At 53.0% G+C, this 23,341-nt stretch overlaps 1 protein-coding gene across 4 annotated transcripts in view; it reads right to left on the bottom strand.

Moving 5' to 3' along the window:
- ZNF609 (zinc finger protein 609) overlaps nt 1–23,341 on the bottom strand; it is a 68,153-nt gene that overhangs the window by 12,685 nt on the left and 32,127 nt on the right. For all 4 annotated transcript variants that reach the window (XM_062625752.1, XM_062625748.1, XM_062625749.1 and 1 more), the window contains one exon: nt 2,666–2,891. In XM_062625752.1, the coding sequence (XP_062481736.1) occupies nt 2,666–2,891 (226 nt within the window). The remainder of the gene's footprint in view (nt 1–2,665; nt 2,892–23,341) is intronic.

Raw genomic sequence — 23,341 nt, 5'->3', positions numbered from 1 at the left:
GCCAAGAGCTGCTCCTGATGCTCTGGGTTCTTCTGAGCAGTCCAGCAAGGCTGCAGCATCACAAGCAGCACAGTGAGAGATGGATCTCCTGGAAATCTTTGGGATAGTCTCCAGGCACACTGCTGGGCTCACACGTGCTGAAGGAACCTCATTTGGCTTCACAGACAAGCCCTTGGTGTAGCTATCTCCTCCTGTATCCTTTGGGAGATGCTTGCTGCATCTCTGTGTATTTCACAAGCTCCAGCCTTGGACAGGCAGGTCCAGCATCAACTTGGCATCGCCCTTTACCCCCACCATTAAAACCAGAAAGGCAGGAGAGAGATGACAAGCAGGAAAACAGGATGGTTTCACCCTGACTTTTCACTCAAGGACAAGAAATGCCACTACAACAAAAGCCAATGCTCACAGTGGACCAGAAGTGACAAAAGGCAGCACGAGGGTTTGTCTCCTGAAGGCCGGCCATGAAAGTCATTGTTCCCAAAGGTGGCAACCAAGCAGCAGCCGTCAGAGAAGGACCTTTGCATGAATTACAGCAGACTAAGAATAGGCAGGCTGCGGGAAAGGGCAGGGAGCCTCCTGGGTGCGCTCCGGAACGGCGTCTGTGGGATCGAGGGGTAATGCCGATGGACAAGCACATGGGCCACAGAGCTTCCCTGTGCGGTGAGATGCAGCAGAAAAGAGAGGAGAAACCAGAACAGCTCCCATGTAATTGCCTCTCAACCAGGAACTGGCAGTGGGTGCAGAGGATGTTTCTGTGTTCTCTGCCTCAGGGATGCTGTGCTCATCCCTCCTTGCACAGCCATGTGGGCTCCTCTGCCCACCACGAGCCTCTTGCAGAATCGTAGAATAGTTTGGGTTGGAAAAGTAAGGTCATCCAGCTCCAACCCCCTGCCATGGGCAGGGACACCTCACACTAGACCACGTCACCCAAGGCTCTGTCTAACCTGACCTTGAACACTGCCAGGGATGGAGCCCTCACACACCTTTGAATGCAGCCCCAGAAGCAGGGGGTGCCGATGCCCTAGTACTCAGCCCAGATGTGCCCCAGTTTCCCTAGCTGAAGGTACTGCATCCTGTAAAGCCATAAGGCTCTGCAGACACAGAACAAGCACTGCCTGTGCGCTGGCAGCTCAGCAGACCTCCTGCAGGTTTCCTCTAAGCTTATCTCCCCCGGAGACACTCCAGCCCTGGGGTGTGCAGAGCCAGGCTCCTGAACACTCCTGCTGCTGCTTCCTTGTCCCCACCAGCAAGCAGAGCCCAAAGATGAGGATCCTTGGGCCCAATTTTACAATGTGTGGCATCCTTCTGCCTTGGAGCAGCAGAGAAAACCCAACACTTAACAGCTCTTGGCTGCCTCATTCCAGACAAGTGTTTCCATTCAGAATGGACAGTGAAGCAGAGGGCAAAGGAATGTGGAAGTCCCCATTTCCAACCTAGCACATCCCAACCTGCTCCAGCATGATCCATCCACTTCCTTCTTCCCAGATAGCTCAGGTCATGATGCTTTTCCTAATGGGAATGACTTCAGTGCTCACCACCCTTACATCAAGGGCCATCACAGCACTTGGCCCTCCACCAACCATCATTTCAAAACCAATTTCCCAGTGGGGAGAAAAGAAAGGCAAACTGGGCCCATCCCCAGCTTCCCAGAGCACGTGACAAGAAGGGAATCCCTATGGTAGCAGCTCCTGGGAATGCAGGTTTCAGTTCAGCTCCCATCAGAGATAACAAAGACAGTTCCAGTGAGGAGCAGCCAGTGAGTAAAGGCCAACAACAGCTTCATTCTCTGCACACCACAGTGATGGAAGAGTAGGAGCAGATGCCCAAGAGGAGCTCTTGGATACCCAACTGAGATGAACTTCCACACCACTGCTCTTTCTCACCTTTGTGCTTCTGGGCTCTCATTCTGCTTCCAGCCCCAGCTGAAGTCAGACACAAATATGAGGAGCTTCCCCTAAGCCTCTAGAAGCAGAAACCTCCAGCATCTCAACAAGACTGGAGGGAAGGCCAGGTTCCAGCACTCGCCGTGGTCCACTGAGCCACCTATTCATCCCTGCATTACTTGGCAGAGCCCCAACAGCAACAAAAACCCATCAAAGACCCTGAGAAAGCAAAGCAAGCTGTGCACAGATGAGACGAGCTCCAGCGGAAAACAAGATTGGATTGGCTTGGCATGAGAGGCGAGAGCCTGATCTCCCACCGAGTCCATTTGAGAGCTCCGCTGGGGTGTTTTAAGCCAGCGGGAGATTGCTGCTGCCTCCCAGGGTTTGAGCAGGTTTGTGACAGACCTGTGGGTTGCCAAGCAGAACCAAAGTCAACTCCAATGAGCTCCCGTGCAGGCTGGCACTGCCCCTCTGCTGGCACCTCCAGAACAAGTCAGCTCTCGTACGAATGCAAAGAAATGGCAGCTTACTTCTTTCGCCCAAAGTCTGGGCAACGGGGCATCGCAATGCATTGGTCTGACACAAGTTTTGGCCCATTACTCCCTTTGCTGGACAGATTAAGGGCTGCTCCCATGCAGCTCCTCTGTCCTGGCCACCCAGACAGTGAGGGGAAAGCCCAGGCCGTGCCAACAAGCAACAGAGCAGGGACACAGGAAGGGAGGGATTGCCATAACTCCATAATGATATCGTAGGAGAGCAAAAAGCTCTCCGGTGACACTTACCATCTTCTGTCTCTTGCCAGACGATGCCCTCCAGGTTGACGCTGGTCCCAGGCTCGCAGGGGCCCAGGCACTCAGGCTCAGTGGCCAGGGCCACGTCGCAGGTGTTCACTCCCACCGAGCGCGTGCGTACCATGATCTGCTCGCAAGGCGACGAGATGTCATTGTTGACAACGGGGACAAGGAGGTGCAAGGGCAGCACTGCAGGCGTGGAGACCGGAGACTCCATCTGTGGGGAAGGAGAAACATGCCGGTCACCGCTGGGAATGTGGGAAGGAGAACAAGTATCAACAGGGACCCACATTCCTGGAGAACCTCAAGCCCAGGCTGCCACCTTCCCAATGCCTGTGCCAGCAGGCAGTTCAAGTCCCACACCCCATCACAGGACAAGGATCTCGCAGGTTTCTCCCATCCTGGCATGCCCATACACACGTAACCCTAAAGAGTAGGCACTTTGTAGTCACACAGATCACACCCAAAAGGCTCTCCGCAGGAGATATCTGCTTTCCTGCTTCAAAGAGTTTGTGCCAAGTTCCTTCCCCAACGACTTTTGCCAGAGTAATCATCCCCAGCGAGGATGCCTCTGGCTACTGCTCAGATGTTAATGCAGTCAGTGACTTTGGACCTGATAGCTCATTAGAAAAAAAAAACAACTGGCAGGACAGGACCAACAAGGAGCAGCCTCCCTCCAGCATCCATCAAAACCAACATCGTCCCCCTCCCAACCCCAACCTGGGACCACCTGAAGATGCAGATGTTCAGATCACATCCCTCTTCTCTGCTAAGTGTCCAATTCAGAGCCTGATCCGGCAGACAGCGAAGGCCAGCGCGCCAGTCATCGAGCCCTCCTTGTGCATGGAAATCACATCTCATGGCCAGAGCTGGGCTTGGAAAGCCAACAAGCCAAACTGCCAAGTGAAACCATGGCCAAGTCACCCTGCTGCTGACAAGCCAAAGTCCTTGGCCACGCTGCCATGCTAGCAGATTGCAGCAGTGTTGGGAGAAGGATGGCTGATGGGCTGATTTTGCTGCTGGCCAAGGGAAAGGTAGGGTGGAGACCTTCCTGTCCTTCAGGGTTCATCAGCCAAGCCAGCTGCAGGCAGTCATCCCCTCGCCATGGCTCATGAGGATGTGCAGCAGTTCTGGGGCTAGCTGCTCTTCCTCTGCTCAGACCTCCTCTATGGTTTATGATCTTGTTAAGACACCAAGGAACCTCAGAAGAAAAGGAGACTGAGGAAACTAACCAAATCATCAGCAGGGGAAGATCCCTCTAGAGCATCCGGCACTACAGCAAGAGATGTCCTCCTAAGTCCCTGCTGAGGAGAGATGATTATAACCCTGGAGAGGCCAAGCTTGCTGGTCACCAAGGGTGGACACAGACACCAGTCCACAACCACATCCAACTTTGCTGCTGCCTCTCCTTGGCCAACGATGCTGACAGCCACCAAACAGTCAGACTCCCATCCTGAACTGGCATCCTGCTCCTGATAAGCTGCCAAAATCATCTGCTCCCTCTCTAGCTCACCTGCCTCCATCCTTCAGCAAGATGATAAGCTCCAGTGACGTTCTTTTGAAGGGGCTAAAGCAAACAAATTGCTCATCAATGCCACCTTCTGCAAACCAAAAGCAAGGCTCCAGCAATGAAATAGCTGAAGAGGAAGCAGCAGGGCTGCCCGGTGCTGGTGGGAGCATACAGAGCCCGGGCAGCGATGGGGAGCTCCCTGTCACCGCAGGAGCAGCAGCTCCGAGGACCTGCGGGTTTGAAGCCATTCAGCTTCCTCCCACTTTGCGACAGAAAGCCCAGTGCAGCACAGGAGTGTTTAATTACAGTTCCAGCTCTGCTAATTATCGCCTGGTCACATTCCTAATCTGCATTATGCCATGGTGCATAATAAGCAGCTCGCTGAGATCTCGCTAATAAGCGAGGCGGCGTGAGAGGATTTCATATTTCACTCTGCACTGGAACAAACAGAGCCTCGTTCAGCAGCCATGGGGACACCAGGTAGCTCCTGCTCCCTTGCCTGAAGCTCAAGAGCAATATAAAAGGGCCCAGGGTGGCTCTCCAAGGTAAGGGCAGAACAGAGCTGCCTCACAGGGACACATCTGAAAAGAGCCGAAAGCCACACTGGAGGAAGAGACAAATGCATCAATCCCTGAATTCATCCCTCCCTGCATGTGTCTTATCTCCCAGTGCCACGGCTTTTCATCCTCCTGCTTTATCGAGCAAGGTCAGGAGATTGACCCACTGGTGGCTGCAGGAGGGCTGGGGGGAGCTGAGGCAGCCTGGGCCTCACCATGAGCCGGCACCCAGCTCCCTCTGCCAGGCCAGCAGCCAAGGGAGGTGCTGGCACTGGGCAGCATTCATCCCCCCGAGCAGCAGCCCTCGCATCTCCTCCAGCTAGCAAGGCTGGGCTGTGATCTCCAGCTTCCAGAGCAAGCCCTGCACCCTCCTGGCTTTCAGCTCCAACGCACACCAGCCCCCGAGCAAAGCACTTAACGCCGCTGGGCCCTAAATCCCCTCTGCAAAAGGAGAATGTCTTTCTCTTCCCTTGCCAGGTAGGCTCTAAGATGACATGCTGGCGAGTGCAAACGCGGCTGCTACGTGCTTGCTGCTGGAGAGAACTTGGTTTGCCTCCAGCAACCCCTCTGCAAGAGTTACATGGGGTGAAGCTTCCCCGTACTGGCGCTGGCCGTCCGCATCCGCCTGCCGCTGCCTCCCCTAATGAAAGCCCTTTGTGTTCCTTGTGGAGCCTTCCCCATCACGAGGAACGTGCTTTCACCACCGCCGAAGACAGAAGTGGAACGGAGCCAAGCCCAGGCAGCGGCGGCAGCCAGCACAAGCGCTACTCGATGGGGGAAAAGCAAATCCACCAGCAGCCGGGTGATGCCAGTCCAGGGGGATTACACTCTGGGTGGGTGATTGAAACCTACCCCTCGACATAGCCCGCGCTCCAAGGTGGGACAGGGTCCCATGGGAAGGGAAGCACAGCAGCCAGTGCCAGCGTGGAGAGATGCACACAAAGCAGCTCCTGCCATCTTAGAGCAGTGCCAGAGCAGCTTCGTTAGCATCAGTCACCATTAAGGGACTCCACAGCAGCAATTAGCTAACAGGAGAAAGAGAAGAGGGCACAGCAAAAATAAAACCACCATATTTATATTGATGCCAACCCCCAAACCACCCAGAGCACCCACTCCCGTTTATTTGCTTTGCTCCCAATAATCAAAGTCAACCAGGCAAGAAAAATGCATTTTTGAGCAATAAAAGCCAACAGGGATGCCAAAAACCCAGAGAAGAACAAGCAGCACAGATATCTGTGGTGCATCTGCAAGGACAGAGAGAGTGTGAACAATGCCATGGTGTAGGGCACCCACAGAACTACACCCTGCTTGTCAGCAAGGACCTTGCAGTGGTCAGCATTGAGATCACTGATGCATCTGAGATAGTGCTTGGCTTCCAGTGTATGTCCACATCAACAAGCTACACAGCACAGTGGCCCATTCTTCTTATTTAGAAGGGTCCTTCAAGTCCTGCAGATGGAGACAGACAACAAAAGCAAGGGGGAGCCTCAGTACTGGTCACAGGAGTCACTGTGCCAGGAGTCAAAACATGGATCAAAACTGTTCCATCACACTGCACTGGGTACTAAGAAAGAGAAAAATAACTGTTACAGCTGAACCCAGGACTTGCATTGCTCAAGGCTGCAGCCAAAACCTCCCACACTACTGCATGGCTCAGCCCAACGTTTGGCAGCTTTGATGTCCTGGGAGCTCTTGTCCTGCTCCATTACCACATCCCCAACAGCTTTGCTTTTTCAGAGCAGGACCTGGGAACATGAACTTCCAGCTCCTTGAAGAAAGATAATTGGCGAGCAGATCCATCCAGTGATGAACATCTTTGGTGGGCATCTTCAAACCTCAGAACTGCAGCACTCAAGGTGCTCTCCCCCATCACGAGTGACCTCAGTGAGGATTTCGAAGAGGAACCAGAATCTTCTCCAGCCTGACCCCCAAAGCCCAATATGCAGAGGCTGAAGACACACCAGTGCCCACCACGCCAGCGGTTCAATCTCTAATCTACCTGTAAACATTACTCAGTACTCTCCAACAGACTCACCCAGAGCTCCCAGTCACATCCCCCAGGAACAACATCCCAATATGCTGGAGGCACACAACCCCAGCAAGTGTGGAGGAGGCTCCAGTATGTAACCATGAACCCTGACTGATTGCTGCCTTGATTTTTCTGGACCACAGCAAGAAAACAGTCAATGAGAGCTTCCAACAAAACCCCATGTGCAGGGCAACGATGGCAGCACAAGCAGGATGCAAAACATGGAGCAAGGAGCATGGTCTGGGGCAGCAATTCTGACACTGTTGCCCGTTGCTCTCCCCTCTCCCTCACCAGAGGCTGAGGTTGCTGACATCAAGATGTAAACCCAAAAATGTGTTTCAGAACAAAGGTTCCTTTCCCTGGAAAGACGCCAGCTTAAATAAACAGCCAATTACTTCTACAGACCATGGACACGTGGGGAGGACCCTGCTGGGGAAGTTTGCCCTGGCCACACGTAAGCAGGCCACAAGAACCAAAACCTGAACAAGGACTTCTGCAAGAAGCTCACATCCCACTGCTGAAAACAGACCCGGTCATGCTTAATGAGTGTATCAGGGTATAAGCTACAACCTCCCACCATGCCAGTGATGAGGAACTGATCCAAACACCCAGGTGATCCAAGCAGTTGTACCAACCCTGGCCACACTGCTGCGTAAATGCAAGTATCACCCAGCATGACCTCCAACAAGCCACTTCTTCTCCCCAGCAGAGAAGGGAATAAAATCCCTGCGTGAACACAACCAGGCTTATCTCAGTGCTTGCAGTGTTTCAAGATCAAGAGGAGGCAGACGCCACAGAGGCACAGTCTTGCATATTACTGCATCTTCAATAAAGCCAGGAATAGTATCCAAGACAGACGTGTTGGCACCAAGTCACCTGCTCCAACCACTTACAAGACTATCGGATCTTCTCCAAGAAGGTAAAAATACTCTGAAAGGTCTCCCCAGTAGGAGAAAGGTAGCGAAGAGCAGTGACAGAAGGAGACAGTTGACACAAGTGAGAAACATGGAAAAAGGGAATCCAGGCTGGGACCTCTGTGCACTGGTCCAGACCAATGCTCGCCTCCTTTATGGAATTAAAACATGAAGCAGCTGGGCTGGTGACGAAAAGGGGAAAGATCCAATGCAGAGATGCACTAGAGATGTGTCTGACTCAAGGGAGGGCAGAGATGGTTGGAAGCATAGGGCCTGACCACAGATGGCTGCAAGCATCCTTCGTGTTGACCAAAACAGCCTTTGGCCCCTTCTTCTTTGGTCCCATACAGGGTCTGCTTCTGGCCACCAGAGTCATCCTCACCTCCAGCAGTGCTGCCTGAGCAGGAAAGCTCCAATGACAGCAAGCAACTACCCACTGGGAACCCAGTGTCTCACATTCAGCCCCCGATACTGTGCCCATGCTACTGTCAACAAGGCCAGCATCGCACCAAGCATGGCTTCTGCATCCAGCTGACACCAGCCATGCGTCCCTCAAGCCAGGATGCTGAGCGGAATAACCACCATGGGGCAAAGTCTTACATTTATTCCTTTTCTTTCCTCCAAACCCAACAAGATAACCACACACCTCTACCCAAGCAGAAACAGGAGACACAGCAGATGCATTTCCTGAGGACCTTCTCAACCACCAGTGCAGCCCTCCCTTCATGGATACTCACGTCACCTTCTTGCTTTCTTGGCTGGAGGCCATGATCTCTTCCCCAGGAACTGGCTCCCCAGCACAGTCCCAGCACTGCACCCAATCTTGCAGAAGACAGCTCTTCAAGTCCCTGAGCCCCCCAGCTCACGATGGATTCATCAGCTGCCATTTCCGGGCCACTCCAAAGCAACCACTGCTCCCACTAAAAGACCTTCACACACACAGATCAGAAGCAAGAGGACCAACACCACAACGACAGCGAGGCAGAAGCATTTTCTGCTTTGGACCACATGAAATTCCTGCCTAAATCCGAGCAGCACTCAAACAGCCACCGTTAATACCAGCACTCCTTGACCAGCACATTAGAGCAGCCAAAGGAGGAACATGAAAGGTTTCACGAGCACCTCGGAGCATCAATCTGCCAGAAGGAGGATATAAATCCAAGAGGCCTTTCACGAACCACTTGCTGTGTGTGATGCAGCTCCAGCCACTGTTAAAAGCCCGCTGATAACCACTGGCTACATAAAACCAGGACACAGAGGTTGCAAACAGCCAAGCCAGAGACAGCCCTAAACCAGCAATCTGCTGAGACGTGAGGGAAATCACATGAAAAAGCAGCATCTTTGTGGCAGGCCGCTTTAACCCTGCCAACTCCCCGGTGGACAATGAGACCTATAGGGTCTGTCTCACCCTACACTGGGATCCTGAGCACCAGGGCCACAGGTTCATCTGGTAATGACCACCCAAGCAGCTCTAGGGATGAGGAACATATGACAGAGCTTGTCACCAACATTAGGCAAATCAACAGGTCTGTCCTGTGCTTAGTGTGGGTAATCCTATAACTCCCAGGAGGCTATATAGCAAGCAGTTAATCTCTGGTTTTAGGGAGAAGGATATTAGGCTTGAACTGAAGTTCCTACTGCAAGCATTACCACGCCATGCCAGGTATGAGCCCTAGACAGCAGGTTTCACTGCAGTTAGAAGTCCCCATGCAAACACCCAGGTCCAGATTCTTCCTAGAGGATACCCAGCTCCTGTAACACGTAGTGCCATGGTTTAATGGTGCACTTGGGGTAAAGGCTGGACTTGATGACCTTAAAGGTCACAGCTCCTCCTGCCTGGCTCAACTATTTCATTTTTTCACCTGATTTTTCTCCACCTCTCTCTTGCAAGTCTAAACCTCCACCAGCCAGACGCTGGGGCTGCCGGGCCCGCAGCAATAGCAGCAGGGCATGGCCACATGAGCACACACACCTACATGCAGCCTCAGAGCACTCACAATTAAACCATGTCATTAATCAATCATGTCCATCCAGGCACAGCGTTCTGCACAAAGTTCTTATCGTTGGAAAGCTGCATTACAGAAGTCAACCAGAGAAGAGACAGCTCAGGATTTACTAACAATCTCAGTATAAAACTGGACTCCAGCAGAAGGGAGAAGATGGATTCAAGACTTGCAGCAGAAATGAGCTGGGCTCACACTACCTCAGCTAGGACGGGTTGCTCTGCTGCTGGGCACACAGGGACCACCTTTCTCCTCATCCATCCCAGTATCCAGAGCAACTGCCCTGTTAGCACCCACTCCCAGGTGAGAAGGGACAAAGCCCAGCCCAGAACCCACTGCAACCACTCATCTGTTGCTGCCGAGACAAAGTACACATGATGGGCAACACAACCAACAGGCACAGATGCAGTTTTATTACACCACTAAGAAACCAACTTTTACACCTGGTAAAGCGTAAGAGATGATGTGAAAAAAGGCTCTTGTGTTTTCACAGAAGGACCTAGAAAGGACCTTCTAGGTGAAAGATGGGCTTGACTTGCAGCTGTTTACATCAGCCAAGCTGTAAATGTGGCATGGGGACAGCTGTACCTTCCACAACAGCCAGAACTACAGCATCGTTTGCATATCCCAATATCCGAGGGCTGCAAATGGATCCAAGAGCATCAGTCACACTTGGAGTCATTATGCAAGAAAAGCCGTGGGGATACAGAGTTACAGACATGCATAAATCAGTTAAGCATTACTCCATGGTGGCCCTTCCAATGATCCAGAAGGGGATTGTCTCCGTGATGACATCTTAGCATCCCAGACCCTAAAGCTCATCCAGTCCCAACTCCCTGCCACAGGCAGGGACCCCTTCCACTAGAGCAGCTTGCTCCAAGACCCTGTGTCCAACCTGGCCTTGAACACTGCCAGGGATGGGGCAGCCACAGCTTCTCTGGGCACCCTGTGCCAGCGCCTCAGCACCCTCATCATAAAAAATCTATTTCAAAGCTAAATCCACCCTCTCCATCTTTGTCTGTGCAATGTGACCTGGGGTTCCTCTCAACACTGAGATGGCACTGAGGTCCAAAGCAGTGTCACCAAGCTGGATTGGCTACACTTGTCCTATTCCCCATAGCTACCGGGAATCCAGGTGCTAGTGGAGTGAGACCAGCTTGCAAAGAAGACCCTGAGGCAGAGCCAGGAGCAAAAAACAACACTTTGCCCACCAAACCCTCCTTGCCTCTCCCAACCCAGAGTCACCTGGGACACAGTATGGGAGAAGAGGGAATTTCCTATTTTTTTCCTGATGGCTCTTCTCAGGAGAGCAGCAGCTGCACTGAGCTCTGGACATCTCATTACTTGAAAGGACACAGGCAAATTGGAGGAAGTTCAGAGAAGAGAAACAAAAATAACAAGGCTGAAGGGACTGGCTTGGAAGAGGAGATTAAAGAGCTAAATATGGACAACTTGGTTCAGCGACAGCTACATGGGGACATCGTTGTAATCTACAAACACGGGGGGGTGAAAACATCAAAAGGAGAGAGAGGAATTATGCAGGGTGTTGCAGAGGGTGACAGCAGGAGGAATAAGCTGAATTAAGGATAGGAACATTTAAGAAAGATGTTGGCCACAGCTTCCTGGACTGAAATTGTTCCTAAGCACATCAATATTTTCCAAGTGGGAAAATCCTTCATCCCTTCCACTGCCCTCCTCCTTCCCACATCCTTCCGTCAGTACCACAAGGCACCCACATCACTCCCCATGGCACCCCCTCAGCACCCAAGTGCTGCTGACACCCCAGTTCCCCCCCATGCTGGGCCCCAAATCACTAACCACCACATTCATGGTGCTCCCAAGACACAGCAGCAATCCTCGTCCTCTCCCTGAGAGCCGACATCCAGCAGTCTGGGGCTTGCCCAAGTTCAGACGAGGCACCAGTAAATCTCAGGATGGCCGTATTCTGGCAGAGTTATTTTCTCTTGATGTTCTTCCACACTTCAACCGTGGTAAAGAGCATTGCTTGTGATGTGAGAACAGCTTCAGCACAGAAGCCTGCAGATAAGAAAAAATCCTTCTCTCATCGCATCAGTCTACCTACAAATGGCAGTTGGAGCTGGATCTTTTTCTAAGCAGCTCTTCTGCACAAGAAACCCAATAGCCTGAGGCTACAAACAACATTTGGTCCTTGTGGATTCATCTCCAAGGCATGAGAAGCCAAGCTGTGTGCTCAGTGCTTGTACCTGTAACACTTGCTTGGGGAGGAGGTGGGAGGGAAGGAGATGACACAAGGTTCCTGCAAAGTGGGGTGCATCTCCTGAGCTACCTACACAGGTCCTGGAGATGTAGCACTGAGGGAGCATCACTATGAGGCACCAGGGGACGCTCACCTTGGTGGCATGCTGAGAAGCATCACCTCTCATTCCCCTGTCCAGACCACAAGGCACAGGCAGCTACAATCTAGGGGAAAAGCAGCACCCCTTCCTGAGGCACTGTGTTTGGAGACCTGTCAGCACACCACACATACACTACACGAGCTGGAGTGGTTTACACACGTTGTAGCCGGGGATCCAGGGCTCCTGGAGAGGCTCTATTCCAGGGTGACACAAACGTATTTCAGATGCGATAAGCAGCAAAGTCTAAGAGGAGTTTCAGATCTATTTATCCCTCAGGCAAGAGGAGACATCTTCCTTCTCTCTATGTAATATTAAAGACCTATTTTAGCATGATTTTCACAATCCCAGCCCCTGCAGGCTGCACGTTTAGGAAGCTGCCCGCTTGGCTCTCATCTCCTCCTCTTGTAGGTTTTGCTCAAGTTGCCAAGAGAGATCTTGCTGGTTTCCAGACACACACCCAGCTCTGTCCAGTGCCTCACAGGGAGATTACAGGAGGGGAGCAAGCAAGAAATAAGCCAAATCACATGATCTGGGTGGGTGAGCAAGAGGAGGGTGTCACCACGAGTGTCCCACGCAGTATGGCTGGAGAGCAGGGACGAGCACGGCGCTGCCCTTTGGGGGCTGGCATCCAGATGTTCCCAGCGCCACGTGTCTCCTTGCACACAGGATGGAAACCTCCTCATGCTAAGACGAGGCATGACAAATATCTCCACTTTTTGCGCTGGGTCCCAGAACTGCATCTCCCCTCACTCCCCAGATCCCAGGATTCCACCAAACATGTTTCAAACATGATGTTTTTGAAGCAGCACAAGCCAATACTCCTGTTCTGGCTGACGCACGTTGTGTTCTCGCCAGTCCCTCAAGCAACGGCTGACATTCGTGTCCATCAGCTCCCACTAGGAACACGCAGGCATCAGCACCTGCAGGACACAGCTATTGCAACAGAAGAGTCTCCAAGCCAATTCCTGAGGTTTCGTAGTGCCTGAAATCAAGCTGCTGTCTCTCCAACCCCCAGGCAGAACAATGACAGTCGCACACACCAACCCAAGGCAGCTCAGCACGTGCTCACATTGACATGAAATGTCTGCTGGTGAGCTGCAAAAGGAGGAGGTATGAGCTTTGCCTGTGAGCCCATGGGCTCCCATCACCTACCATCACTGGATTTTAATCCCAGCCTTGGAGGTGAAAAGCAGCTTTCCTTTCTTTGCTTCAAATGTTTCTCGGTGCCTCTGGCCTGAACCAATAGGATTCACAAGGAGGAAGGTGAGCTGAGAAAGGCTCTGCCTGGGAGCGTGGGCTTCACCATGCTGGGAGAACATCCGACCCCACGCTGGGCCTTGTCAGTGAACCCTCCTGCAGTACGAGTCTGGCCTGCACCCACCAGATCAATAACGCAGCTTTGCTCAGAGTTGCAGCATTCAACACAGCCCATTTTTAACACCCCGAGCACGAGGGTGTCAAGTGAGGCACCTTCACTGCCACTGACCTCCCCATGCAGCACGAGTCAAGCCCCGGGCACTCCTCCTGGGTCCAGTTTCTCCTGTGCTGCCTTTGCCATAAACACACCCTTGCGTCAAGCGCGGCGCCTTGCAGACCCCACGCTGCTGGACACAGCAGGGATGTGATGCCTCAAGGTCTCACCCAGCAGGTTTTGTGCTGACAGCCGCTGGCTGCAGAGGAGCGATCGATGGCAGGAAGCTGAGCAGCCCGGGGGAAAGGAGATGAGCTAGAGCCAAGCCAGCCCATAACTCATCACCTGCAGGCTAACCAACAGCCGAGAGCTGCAGCCAGGCTGGGGGCTTCCAGCACATCTAAGGGAGCAGGGCTTTGCAATTCACATGACAGGATGATGCTGCCCGCAGCCATGCTCCTCCTTGAGAGCATTCCATAGAAAACCAGCTTCAAATGCTGCTTCATCAGCTCCTCCAGACCATAGAGAGGGCAAGAGCTTGTATCTGAAACCCAAGTAAGTCCCCAGCAAAGGGGAACGCTGACACCAGCCATGGCCGAAGCTTTCTTTTAGCCCAATTAAGCTCCAGAAAGGTTTTTAGCCTCTAACCTTAGTTTCTCAGCCTGCACACAGGGATACCCACGGGTCACCGAATTCCAGCTAATGAGAAACCGCTCCCTCTGCCACCGAACAAAGCACAACGCTTGTTTTGAAACGAGACACAAAACAGTCACCACTGAAAAGCCACCATCCGATGCCAGCAGCCGCTGTGCCTCCTTCCCCCAGCAGCACCTTTTGCACACACGTGTGCAGAAACCAGCTGCCGAGGCTGGCAGGCACACAGGTCACGTTCAGCCAGGGTCATGTTTAACCGACGTGCTGGATTTTCAGCTGGCATCCCTGAAACAAGGCAAAGATGCTGCTAGAGCCAGACCCACCAGGCCCAGATCTTCACCGCTTCTATTCCCTGCCCTCTTGAAATGCCATTGGTTCCTCACACTGACAGCCAGCTAAAGCAGAGTAATCCTATGTCGTGAGAAAGAGCAGAATAACAACAAATAAGGGTATTTTAGCACCTGGGACACCATGCTCAGGGCACCTTGCCATGTATCAGGCCTCGCTGGCCACTGCGGCCCTGGCTTGGATACCCATCATTAAAAACCAGTCGTTCTCCTGGACTGAAAGGGGTCATAGTGCTCCCATCCAAAACAGGCAGCCTGCAGAGGAGAATGCGAGTCCTGCCTGGCAAGACACAATGGAGTTGTAATCCAGATCCTGAAGGGGCTTTATGCCCATCAAGAGGGGCATAGAGGAGCCGTTGGCAGGAACACGAAGCGCTGATGCTGCACCCTGAGCACCCCGGCTAGCCTGGGAAAGCAGCCACGGGTTCAGCAAGGGAAGCCCACTGCAGCTGCCAAGCACCCCAGTGCCTGCACAGAGCAATTCTATGGCAAAAGAAGTCAAGAGGGAGCAAGCACTGGGGTTAATCACCTGTGGCTGTGTTTTCACCTCCTCCATCCTCCCCTCCTGCCTTGATGAGAGCTGGGAAGGGATCAGGGAGCTCCTCCGCTGCTCCCCCAGGCTTTCCACACCAACCAGTTGGCTTGGAGGGACAATTAAAAAGTCATCTTGCTCAAGAGATGCTGAGGGTTCACAGCTGGACCCCACCGAGGGCTCAGAGATGGCCTGGAGGCCAGGTGGGCATCACATGCTGTTCAAGTCATCCTTCTGGTTGCTCCATAAAAAGGATGTACTTATGCAGGGGCCCCACTACCCCACACTTCCATGCTCCTCGGGAGGCCGGTCCCACAGTGCTTCTGGTCTTGGAGTCTTAATTGGGATTTTTTGGTTTTTTCCAAGTCCAGGTTCTCAGGGAGTTAAAAAAAAAAAACCAAAATACAACATCAAGGCACATGGGACAAGACAAAACACCAGAGCCCCTCGAGGAACATCCCTGTCACATGTCTGTCCTGGAGCAGTGTCATGACCCAACAGCACCCCCTGAGAGAGGATTCCCCATTACCAACAGGATGGCCTTCCAGAGCCTACGCTGGAAGCTACAGAACTACCACAATGGCTGGAGCCTTAGATACCTCTATCTCAGCCTGAAGCAGCAGAAATGCACTTCTGACTGTAATAAACCCATCTGACCTTTAATCACACTAATCACTCTCTTGAAATCATGGGAGTGGTGTGTCTGTACGAACTCATCTACTCTTACGTTCTACCTGCTGGAAAGGAATGACAGCTTTTTACTAACAATATTCACATGAGACATTATTTGGACTGAGGGAGAAGGTCCCAAATGTGCCAAGTAACAGCTCCAGGCTGCCAGGGCCTGCTGATGGGCTGCTTGTGTGCTGCCAGCTGGACTGTCCCAGGCTGGGACACAGCCAGGGAGCAGCAGGGCTGTGCACACCCGTAGGACACCCCGGGAGCAGGCAGGAAGGTGAACACAAAGGCAAAAGGCGGATGGATGGACAGAGGGATGGATGGCTGGCTGCTTGTGGCAACCCCTGTGCTCAGAGCAGTGCGAGCAGCAAAAGCCCTTCCTACTCCACCACTCTGGGTGAACATCTGCACCCGATGGTGGCTTTCATCGAGCGGAGGCAGAAAGTGCCTGGCATCCTTCAAACATCACCAATAGAAGACATGTCCCCTGAACATCATCACACACCTCATGCAGGGACAACTAAGGAGCTCCAGCACAACATGCCCCAGTAGCACAATCCAAGGACATTATCCCTGGGCAACCCAACCCACTCCCACCAAGAAAGCAGAGGCACAGGGCAAAAAAGGAGTCAGGAAGCAAAGAAGAGCAGTGTGGAGAAGCCATGCAGCCCCAGAGCTGATTTTATGAGGGCCCCTGCTCGAGGGATCAAACGTGCCCAGCAGCAGAGGCTGCCAGGAGAGGAGAAGGACAGAGCGGGTATGTCAAACCCCAGAGATGCTTCTTGGCCATGAAGAATAAAGACAAAATGCTGACATTTGAAGGGCACTGCCTCAGAGAAGACAGTTGATGGCTGCAGGGATGAAAGCCTTAGCAAAGCTGCATGGGGACTAGGAAAGGACATGGGGCTAGGAAGGATTCAACAGGATTAAAGACATAAAACTTGGTAGAAAGCCAAGAAATTACTCCCTTCACATGGGGGAAACACCACCACAGACACGATGGAGAAGGGGATCTGAAGAACGAGAGACACAAACAAGATACAAGAATCCAAAGCAACACACCAAAGGGCAGTGCTAGAGGAGCGGAGCCAACTTCCAGAAGGAGCAATCAAAGAGACCAGAAGACATACAAGGCTTGAGAGCCAGAGAGGAGGGCACCAGCTGGAGTCATACCTTGGGCAGAGCTATGTAAGTGGGAAGAGATGTGGGATGCAGACTCGTAGCAGAGAAAAGCCTTTCTCCATTATATCAGCTCATCCCTTCCCACCCACAGCAGCGCAAATGTCTCCGTGGCCTCTCTTGCCTCTATACCAGCAGCCCCTGCAGCTGCTGGCCTCTGAGATTTCTAAGCCCAGGCCCTGTTCCTTTGGCTGAGCATCTCCCATGGTCCATGGCTGCCACTCTGCTTCCCTCGAAAGCCAAGGGACCGTTACCTATCAGTCATTCAGTTTTAGCTGCCACACAAATGATCCCCAGCCCTGCAAGATGTGTTACCCATCATTCATCACCACCTCAGCCTGGCAGCTCCGGCCCTTAAGACATCAGCAGCAAGAATCCATCCAGGTTCTGCTCTGTTCACATCCCCAGGAGCAGTGAGAGCCAAACAGCACCTTCCCAGGCCAGCAGAGACAACCCTGCCCAGCCCTGCCCCAGCCACTTCCCCTCTCATGGAGAACCCAGCCCCGAGCTCCCTCCTCAAGCCAGCAGCTCTCCCCTCCCCGCACACAGGCCCAGGAGAGAGCAAGCACACTGGCTGCAGACACATCTTGGTCTAATTGCATCAGCAACCACTAAGCAATTAACAGCAGAGAAGAGGAGGGAGAGCATGGCACTGGGAGAAAGGGATGCAGCAAGCAAAGGGAAGTAATTTACTCTTTTCCCTAAGGAGAGGGGCACTATTTACATCCACAGCTGCAGTCACCTCACCTGCTGCATCCTGCTTCTGGAGATCTCTTGCACTATATCCACACCACTAACATGGATTCCTTTGTGTTTTGGGAAAAGCCCAAATTCCTTTTCCTGAACTCATCTCTCAGCTCCAAATGGAGGTCTCTGAGCCTTCCTCATGCCTCCCATAGGCTCCCCAAGAGCCACGAGCCATCGCAAAACCCCAGGTCAGGCAACCACTATGGGCAGGCAGGGATGAGATGGAGCCTCCCACCACTGTACTGGGGCTCTGGTCTGCAAAGGCACCATAGCTCCCATTCAAGCACAGCCCAGTGCCACCAACCACAGCCAGCAGGAGAGCAAGGCTCATCCCCAGCAGACATTGTCCTTCAGTGCCTCTGTGGCTCAACCCCCGAGATCACAGCTCCCCACACACAGCCTGGAAAGCAGATGTGCTGGGATGCCAGGAAAGCAGCAAAACAAGTGCCAGGATCCATGACCAGCTTCAGGGCACCCTGAGCCATCAGAATCAAATACTTAAGGAGAAACCTGAATGCAGCAGTACCGGCAGCTGGAACAAAACTCCTCAAAGAAAGGGAAACCAAGCAGGAGCTGCTGGTTTGATTCCCAGGTGGAATTCCATGAAAGGATGGCAGACAAATCATAGAAGCATAGTTAGGGTTGGAAAGGACCTTAAGATCATCAAGTTCCAACCCCCCTGCAATGGGCAGGGACACCTCACACTAAACCATGTCACCCAAAAATGAGGAAAAGCATCCATGGGAATTGTCCACCAAACAGTTTGCATGCTTCTCACGTAACTAACCCTCCTCTTCATGAGGCCTGGCAGCCCGGCCCGTGGCACTGCTGCTCCCAGATGGCATGGGCAGAGCTCCTGCCGCAGGAATACGGCACTACGGGAAGTTCCTGCTCTGTTCAGTGAGCATGGGCACTGCCAGTGCTCACAGAGCTCAGGGCCTGGCCGTGCCCCACCAGGCAGGTCCTGCTGCACTTCAGTGACAGAAAATGGCTTTTGGCCCATTAACAAACCAGTGCAGAGCTGTGGACTCACTCCACTCCTGCTCCTTATACTTTACAGGGCAGCCTGAGACACCCCACAACTCAGCACTGGTAACGCACCAAGCCAAGCAAAACCCTTGGCCAGACCCAATCCCTCCTCCTGCTTCTTAGCAAACCTGCTGATGGCTCCAAACCCATCCAACGAACCGGGCTCTGAATTCCCTCACACTTGGAGGAGAGGCACAAGCCTTTCCATGCCAGAAAGCGCCTGCTCGGGTGGGGAGGTGGCAGGAAAGGCTCAGATGGCAGCAGAGGCTTCTCTCTGAGTACAGCCGTGGGAACTTGGCTTCCCCAAAGGAGATACCACTGCATTCTACTGCATTGATTTCACTGTTTCTAGAAAAAGGATGAGGCACAGACCCCATCTGCAGGATGCAGTTGCTCCTGGGACAGTTTGCGACCAATCACAGCAGACGAGTGAAGACTCTGTGCAGTTTCATCCCCACAAGCTCGAAACCTGATGCACCCCAATGCTGAGCACCAGGCAACTACTCAAACCCCAAGCTTTGCTACAGCAAAACCATCCTTCACTCACCTATCCTTGGCCTTTAAAGATTTAGGCTGTTGGCTGGGGTTGGGCAGCAGTCCTGGTGTCCATAGGAAGAATCACAGAACCACAGAGTGGTCTGAGTTGGAAAGGACCTTAAAGCTCCTCCAGCTCCAACCCCTGCCACGGGCAGGGACACCTTCCACTAGAGCAGCTTGCTCCAAGCCCCTGTGTCCAACCTGGCCTTGAGCACTGCCAGGGATGGGGCAGCCACAGCTTCTCTGGGCACCCTGTGCCAGTGCCTCAGCACCCTCCCAGGGAAGAGCTTCTGCCTAAGAGCTCAGCTCAGTCTCCCCTCTGGCAGGTTAAAGCCATTCCCCTTGGCCTGTCCCTACAAGTCCTTATGAAGAGCACCTTTAGGCACTAGAAGCTGCTCTAAGGTCTTCCCAGAGAGGTCTGGTCTCTCCAAAGTGCAGCAGAGGTGACATCCCCTCCCTCAACCTGCTGCTCACACTCTGGGGGTGCAGCCCAGCCTGTGCCTCCAGTTTATCTGAGTTACTTTCTGTGCTCATCCCTCAAGAAACCATGTTAAAAAAAGCAGAGGGGCCTGGAGGGGAAGCTCTACCTGCTCTGCCGCCCCATCACAGTGATCACAAGCAGCACGCTCGCCCACTGTGGGGAGCAAGCAGTAGCTTCACAGTAGATACTGAAGTTGCCAAGAAGCAGGAGGGAGGCGCAAGGCACCGGCATCAGCAGGCAGTGATTTATAAAGCCGACGTGCTTTTCCAGGTCACACATGGATAGGAGCCTCACCTCCTCAGCAGGCAGGGAGCCAGGCCCATTAGCTGTCATATGCTGCAAGCCATGGTGCCAGCAGCCAGGCCCAGATCACCCAGCTTGTTTGTCAAATAAATAAGTAAAGCCATGCAGATGCAGGCAATCGGCTCTTGTTCAAGCCCCTGCTTGCGGGTGGAAGGTGAGCCAGCACATCAGATGCGCGAAAGCATGTAATGCCTGGAGGCTGCTCCTCCCAGGAGCTCCTGGAAAGAGGGACGGCAACGGGCAGGCAGGAGCATCACTCATGGGAGCAGCTCTGCCGCTGCCCGATGCCTGCCATGGGTGTTCTCCCACCTCCACACATCCCAAATTCAGCCCCAGGGCTTTTGTGGTGTTACAGCCTTCGGAGGCAGAGCTGACTGCTCCGTGAATCCCCCAGAGAGCTGAGCGTTCCCTTCTGCAGGCGAGGAGCAAGCAACAGAACAGCCTGTGCAAGGAGAGGGTGCTCCCAGGCCCGCTCTCACAAGCCACGTGGCTTCCGCAATCAGCCCGCTCTAACGACCACACTGTCATGTTGGTTGGTTGGGGGTTTTAAATTAATTTTAACAAATTAATTTCTCGTAATTTTGAATTTAATAAGGTATTTCCTCCAAATCCCATTTCCTCTGCAGACCAGAGGGATAAGCTGAGAACCACCTGCACCCGAGTCAGGCAAGTGCGGCCAGGCTGAACCACAGCAGCTTGAAGGACACAAGCTCTGGAGCTGCCGGCTGCCAAGACCGTATTAACCTTTTTTCCTTCCTTCTGTTTTACCAAGTAATCCCCAGATGCAGTCACTCTGCAGCAAGATGCCATTTGATATTCCTCATGGAGTCCTGGAGCCTTTCTTTCTCCTGGGATCACGAGCGGGAAAAGGTTTGCAATGCTTGCTTGATAACCCTGGAGAGAAAGTGTAATGGAAATTCCATCATTTCCGAAACATATTTCATCCAGAGTTTTGAGGGAGAAACCAAATTACAGGGAGACTCAAGACATGCAGGTTGAGACTTTGAGAAGTGCTCACCAATTCTCCTGTCCCATTCAGTTGTGGCAGATTCCCAAGGACACCAATTTTCCAAGGAGAAGATGTACAAAGGTCCTCCAAAAGAAGATGTGCAACAGCTGAAGCATAGAAGCTAAACACTGATGAAAATATATCCCAAACAACACAACCCTGTGTTTTGAAGGAATGAACAAACCTCGAAGAGCCAAACTGCCAAGGCACCATCATCATCAGCGAGGGTAACATAAAGATTTGAGAGGCTGGGTGCAGAGAGGTGAGCACACCTACAGAAAAAGCTTTATTCTAGTCTTTTTAGGCCATTTTGGCTCCACCAGCTGCATGTCCAGCCCAAAAAGACCAAAAAAGAGGCCAGCACATGCTGCCCCATGGGAGAGGAGGACTCTCAGGTGCTGGAGAGGGTCCAGAGAAAGGCAACGGAGCTGGTGCAGGGCCTGGATGATGGGGAATGGCTGAGGGACCTGGGGGGTTCAGAAGGCTCAGGGGGGACCTGATCACTGCCTACAACTGCCTGACAGGAGGATGGAGCTAGGAGGGGCTGGGCTCTGCTCCCAAGGAACAAGGGATGGGACAAGAGGAACCGGCCTCAAGCTGCACCAGGGCAGGTTTAGATGGAGCTGAGGAACAATTCCTGCCCCAGAGGGTGCTCAGGCATTGGAACAGGCTGCCCAGGGCAGGGCTGCAGTCACCGTCCCTGCAAGTGTTCACACACCGTGGATTCGAGGCCTCAGTGCCATGGGTTAGGGGTGGCCTTGGCAGTGCTGGGGAACGGTGGGACTGGATGAGCTTATAGGGCTTTTCCAACCTGGTTGATTCCATGATTCAGAGTGGCAAGACTTCAGTCACGTTGAATTTGAGCAACAAATCTTCACCTGCTACTTCCAACGCCATGCCACACGGGAACAAACCTGAAGATTTTTACACCTAGGATACCTCACTGCAGGCCACGCATGAGCAAGCCACCCATTGCTCCACAGCAGTGGTAGGGGAGCCTCCAGGGCTGGCCAAAGACGGGACCAGGAACTGATGACCAGGGAACACAAACCCTTGGGTTTGCGAGCCAGGCTCCGTCCCAGCCAAGCTTGCGTGCTAGAAGTTTACAAGGGGGGTTGTTTGCTGACAGCTTAAAGGATTTAAGGGAAGGATTAACCATGGGCTTTGCTGATGAGGGAACGGGTGGCAAACTCTGAGCAATCCCATGAGCATGGGGAGAAGATGGAAGAGGACAGGGAAAGGGGGAGGATGAGTCTACGATGGCAAAAACAACAGGGACAGTTTGCTTTGTGCAGCGAATTCAACCAGCGCTGCTCTTCCCAGCATTAACAACCTTGGTTTGCTGCCCACTAAATCCGGGACAGCCAGCTCTGGAGTGCTACCTCCAGCACATGGATCATTCGGGGAGCCAAAGGTGCCCATGTGCAGTAACAAGTGAGAACATTCCAGACCTCAGTCATAAGTAAAGGTGCACAACAGAGCGTGGAAGGCCTGCAGAAGGACATGGTGGTGGGAGTCCTGGCTGGAAGGTGGGGTGGGAGGGAAATCCTGCTACAGAGCAGCAGGCAGCAAGGAACCACACATCGGCAGCACCAGCCGATCCAGGGTTTGTTGCCTAAATACTCCACAAAGTGTTTACAGCCAAATCAGGCTTATATCCAGGTGGACATAACAGATAAAAGCAGGAAGCAGATCTGCTCCAGATCAGCAGAGGAACACACAAGTGGAGGGGGTCGCTCCACCAAGCACAGGGAACATACTTAGACAGATCAATGGACTTGTCTGGCAAGCTGGGGCCAGCAACAAGGGCATGCTCCCGCTGGGAGCAGCTAAACCACCCTCTCAACCCACTCCAGCTGCTCAGCAAACAGGCACGGTCCCCTTAAGAGGAAGAGCAATCAGCCCAGCTTTAGCTGGAAGAGGGTTGGGATATCGCTGAGCTCCAAGCCATGCTCTGAACCTTATCTGCTGCTTTAATACCTATCAGTGTTGATACAGATTAAAGGATTAGTCAGGATTACTGAAGGCCCCCCCTCGCTAGGGGCTGTGAGGATGGGCATGGGTGCGGTGCAGCTCCGGCATTCCCCTTGTGCCCACAGCCCTTTGCACTGGGAGAGAAGGAGCCTCCCAAAAGTATGGCAAGGAGGCGCCATGAGCCTTGGAACGTCAACCCATCTGCATGGGAGCCAGACTGGGCTCTCCAGGAGGAGAACGAAGCCTCACCTGCCAGAATCCCAGCAGGAGACAGGTCTGACCCTGCGGCTGCCTATCAAAAAAGGCCATATTCCACAAGTCTTTAAGGACCAACACCATCACCAGAAGAAACGATCCCATCACACTCCATTCAAGGCTGCCCATTCCTACCCTGG

This window comes from Pezoporus occidentalis, unplaced genomic scaffold, assembly GCF_034315485.1.
Source record: "Pezoporus occidentalis ecotype Australia unplaced genomic scaffold, CSIRO_AGI_Poc_V1 ctg282, whole genome shotgun sequence".
In the NCBI taxonomy this organism is placed as follows: Eukaryota; Metazoa; Chordata; class Aves; order Psittaciformes; family Psittacidae; genus Pezoporus; species Pezoporus occidentalis.
Note: the sequence above shows the minus strand (reverse complement) of the source record. Positions and strands in the feature narration are given on the sequence as shown.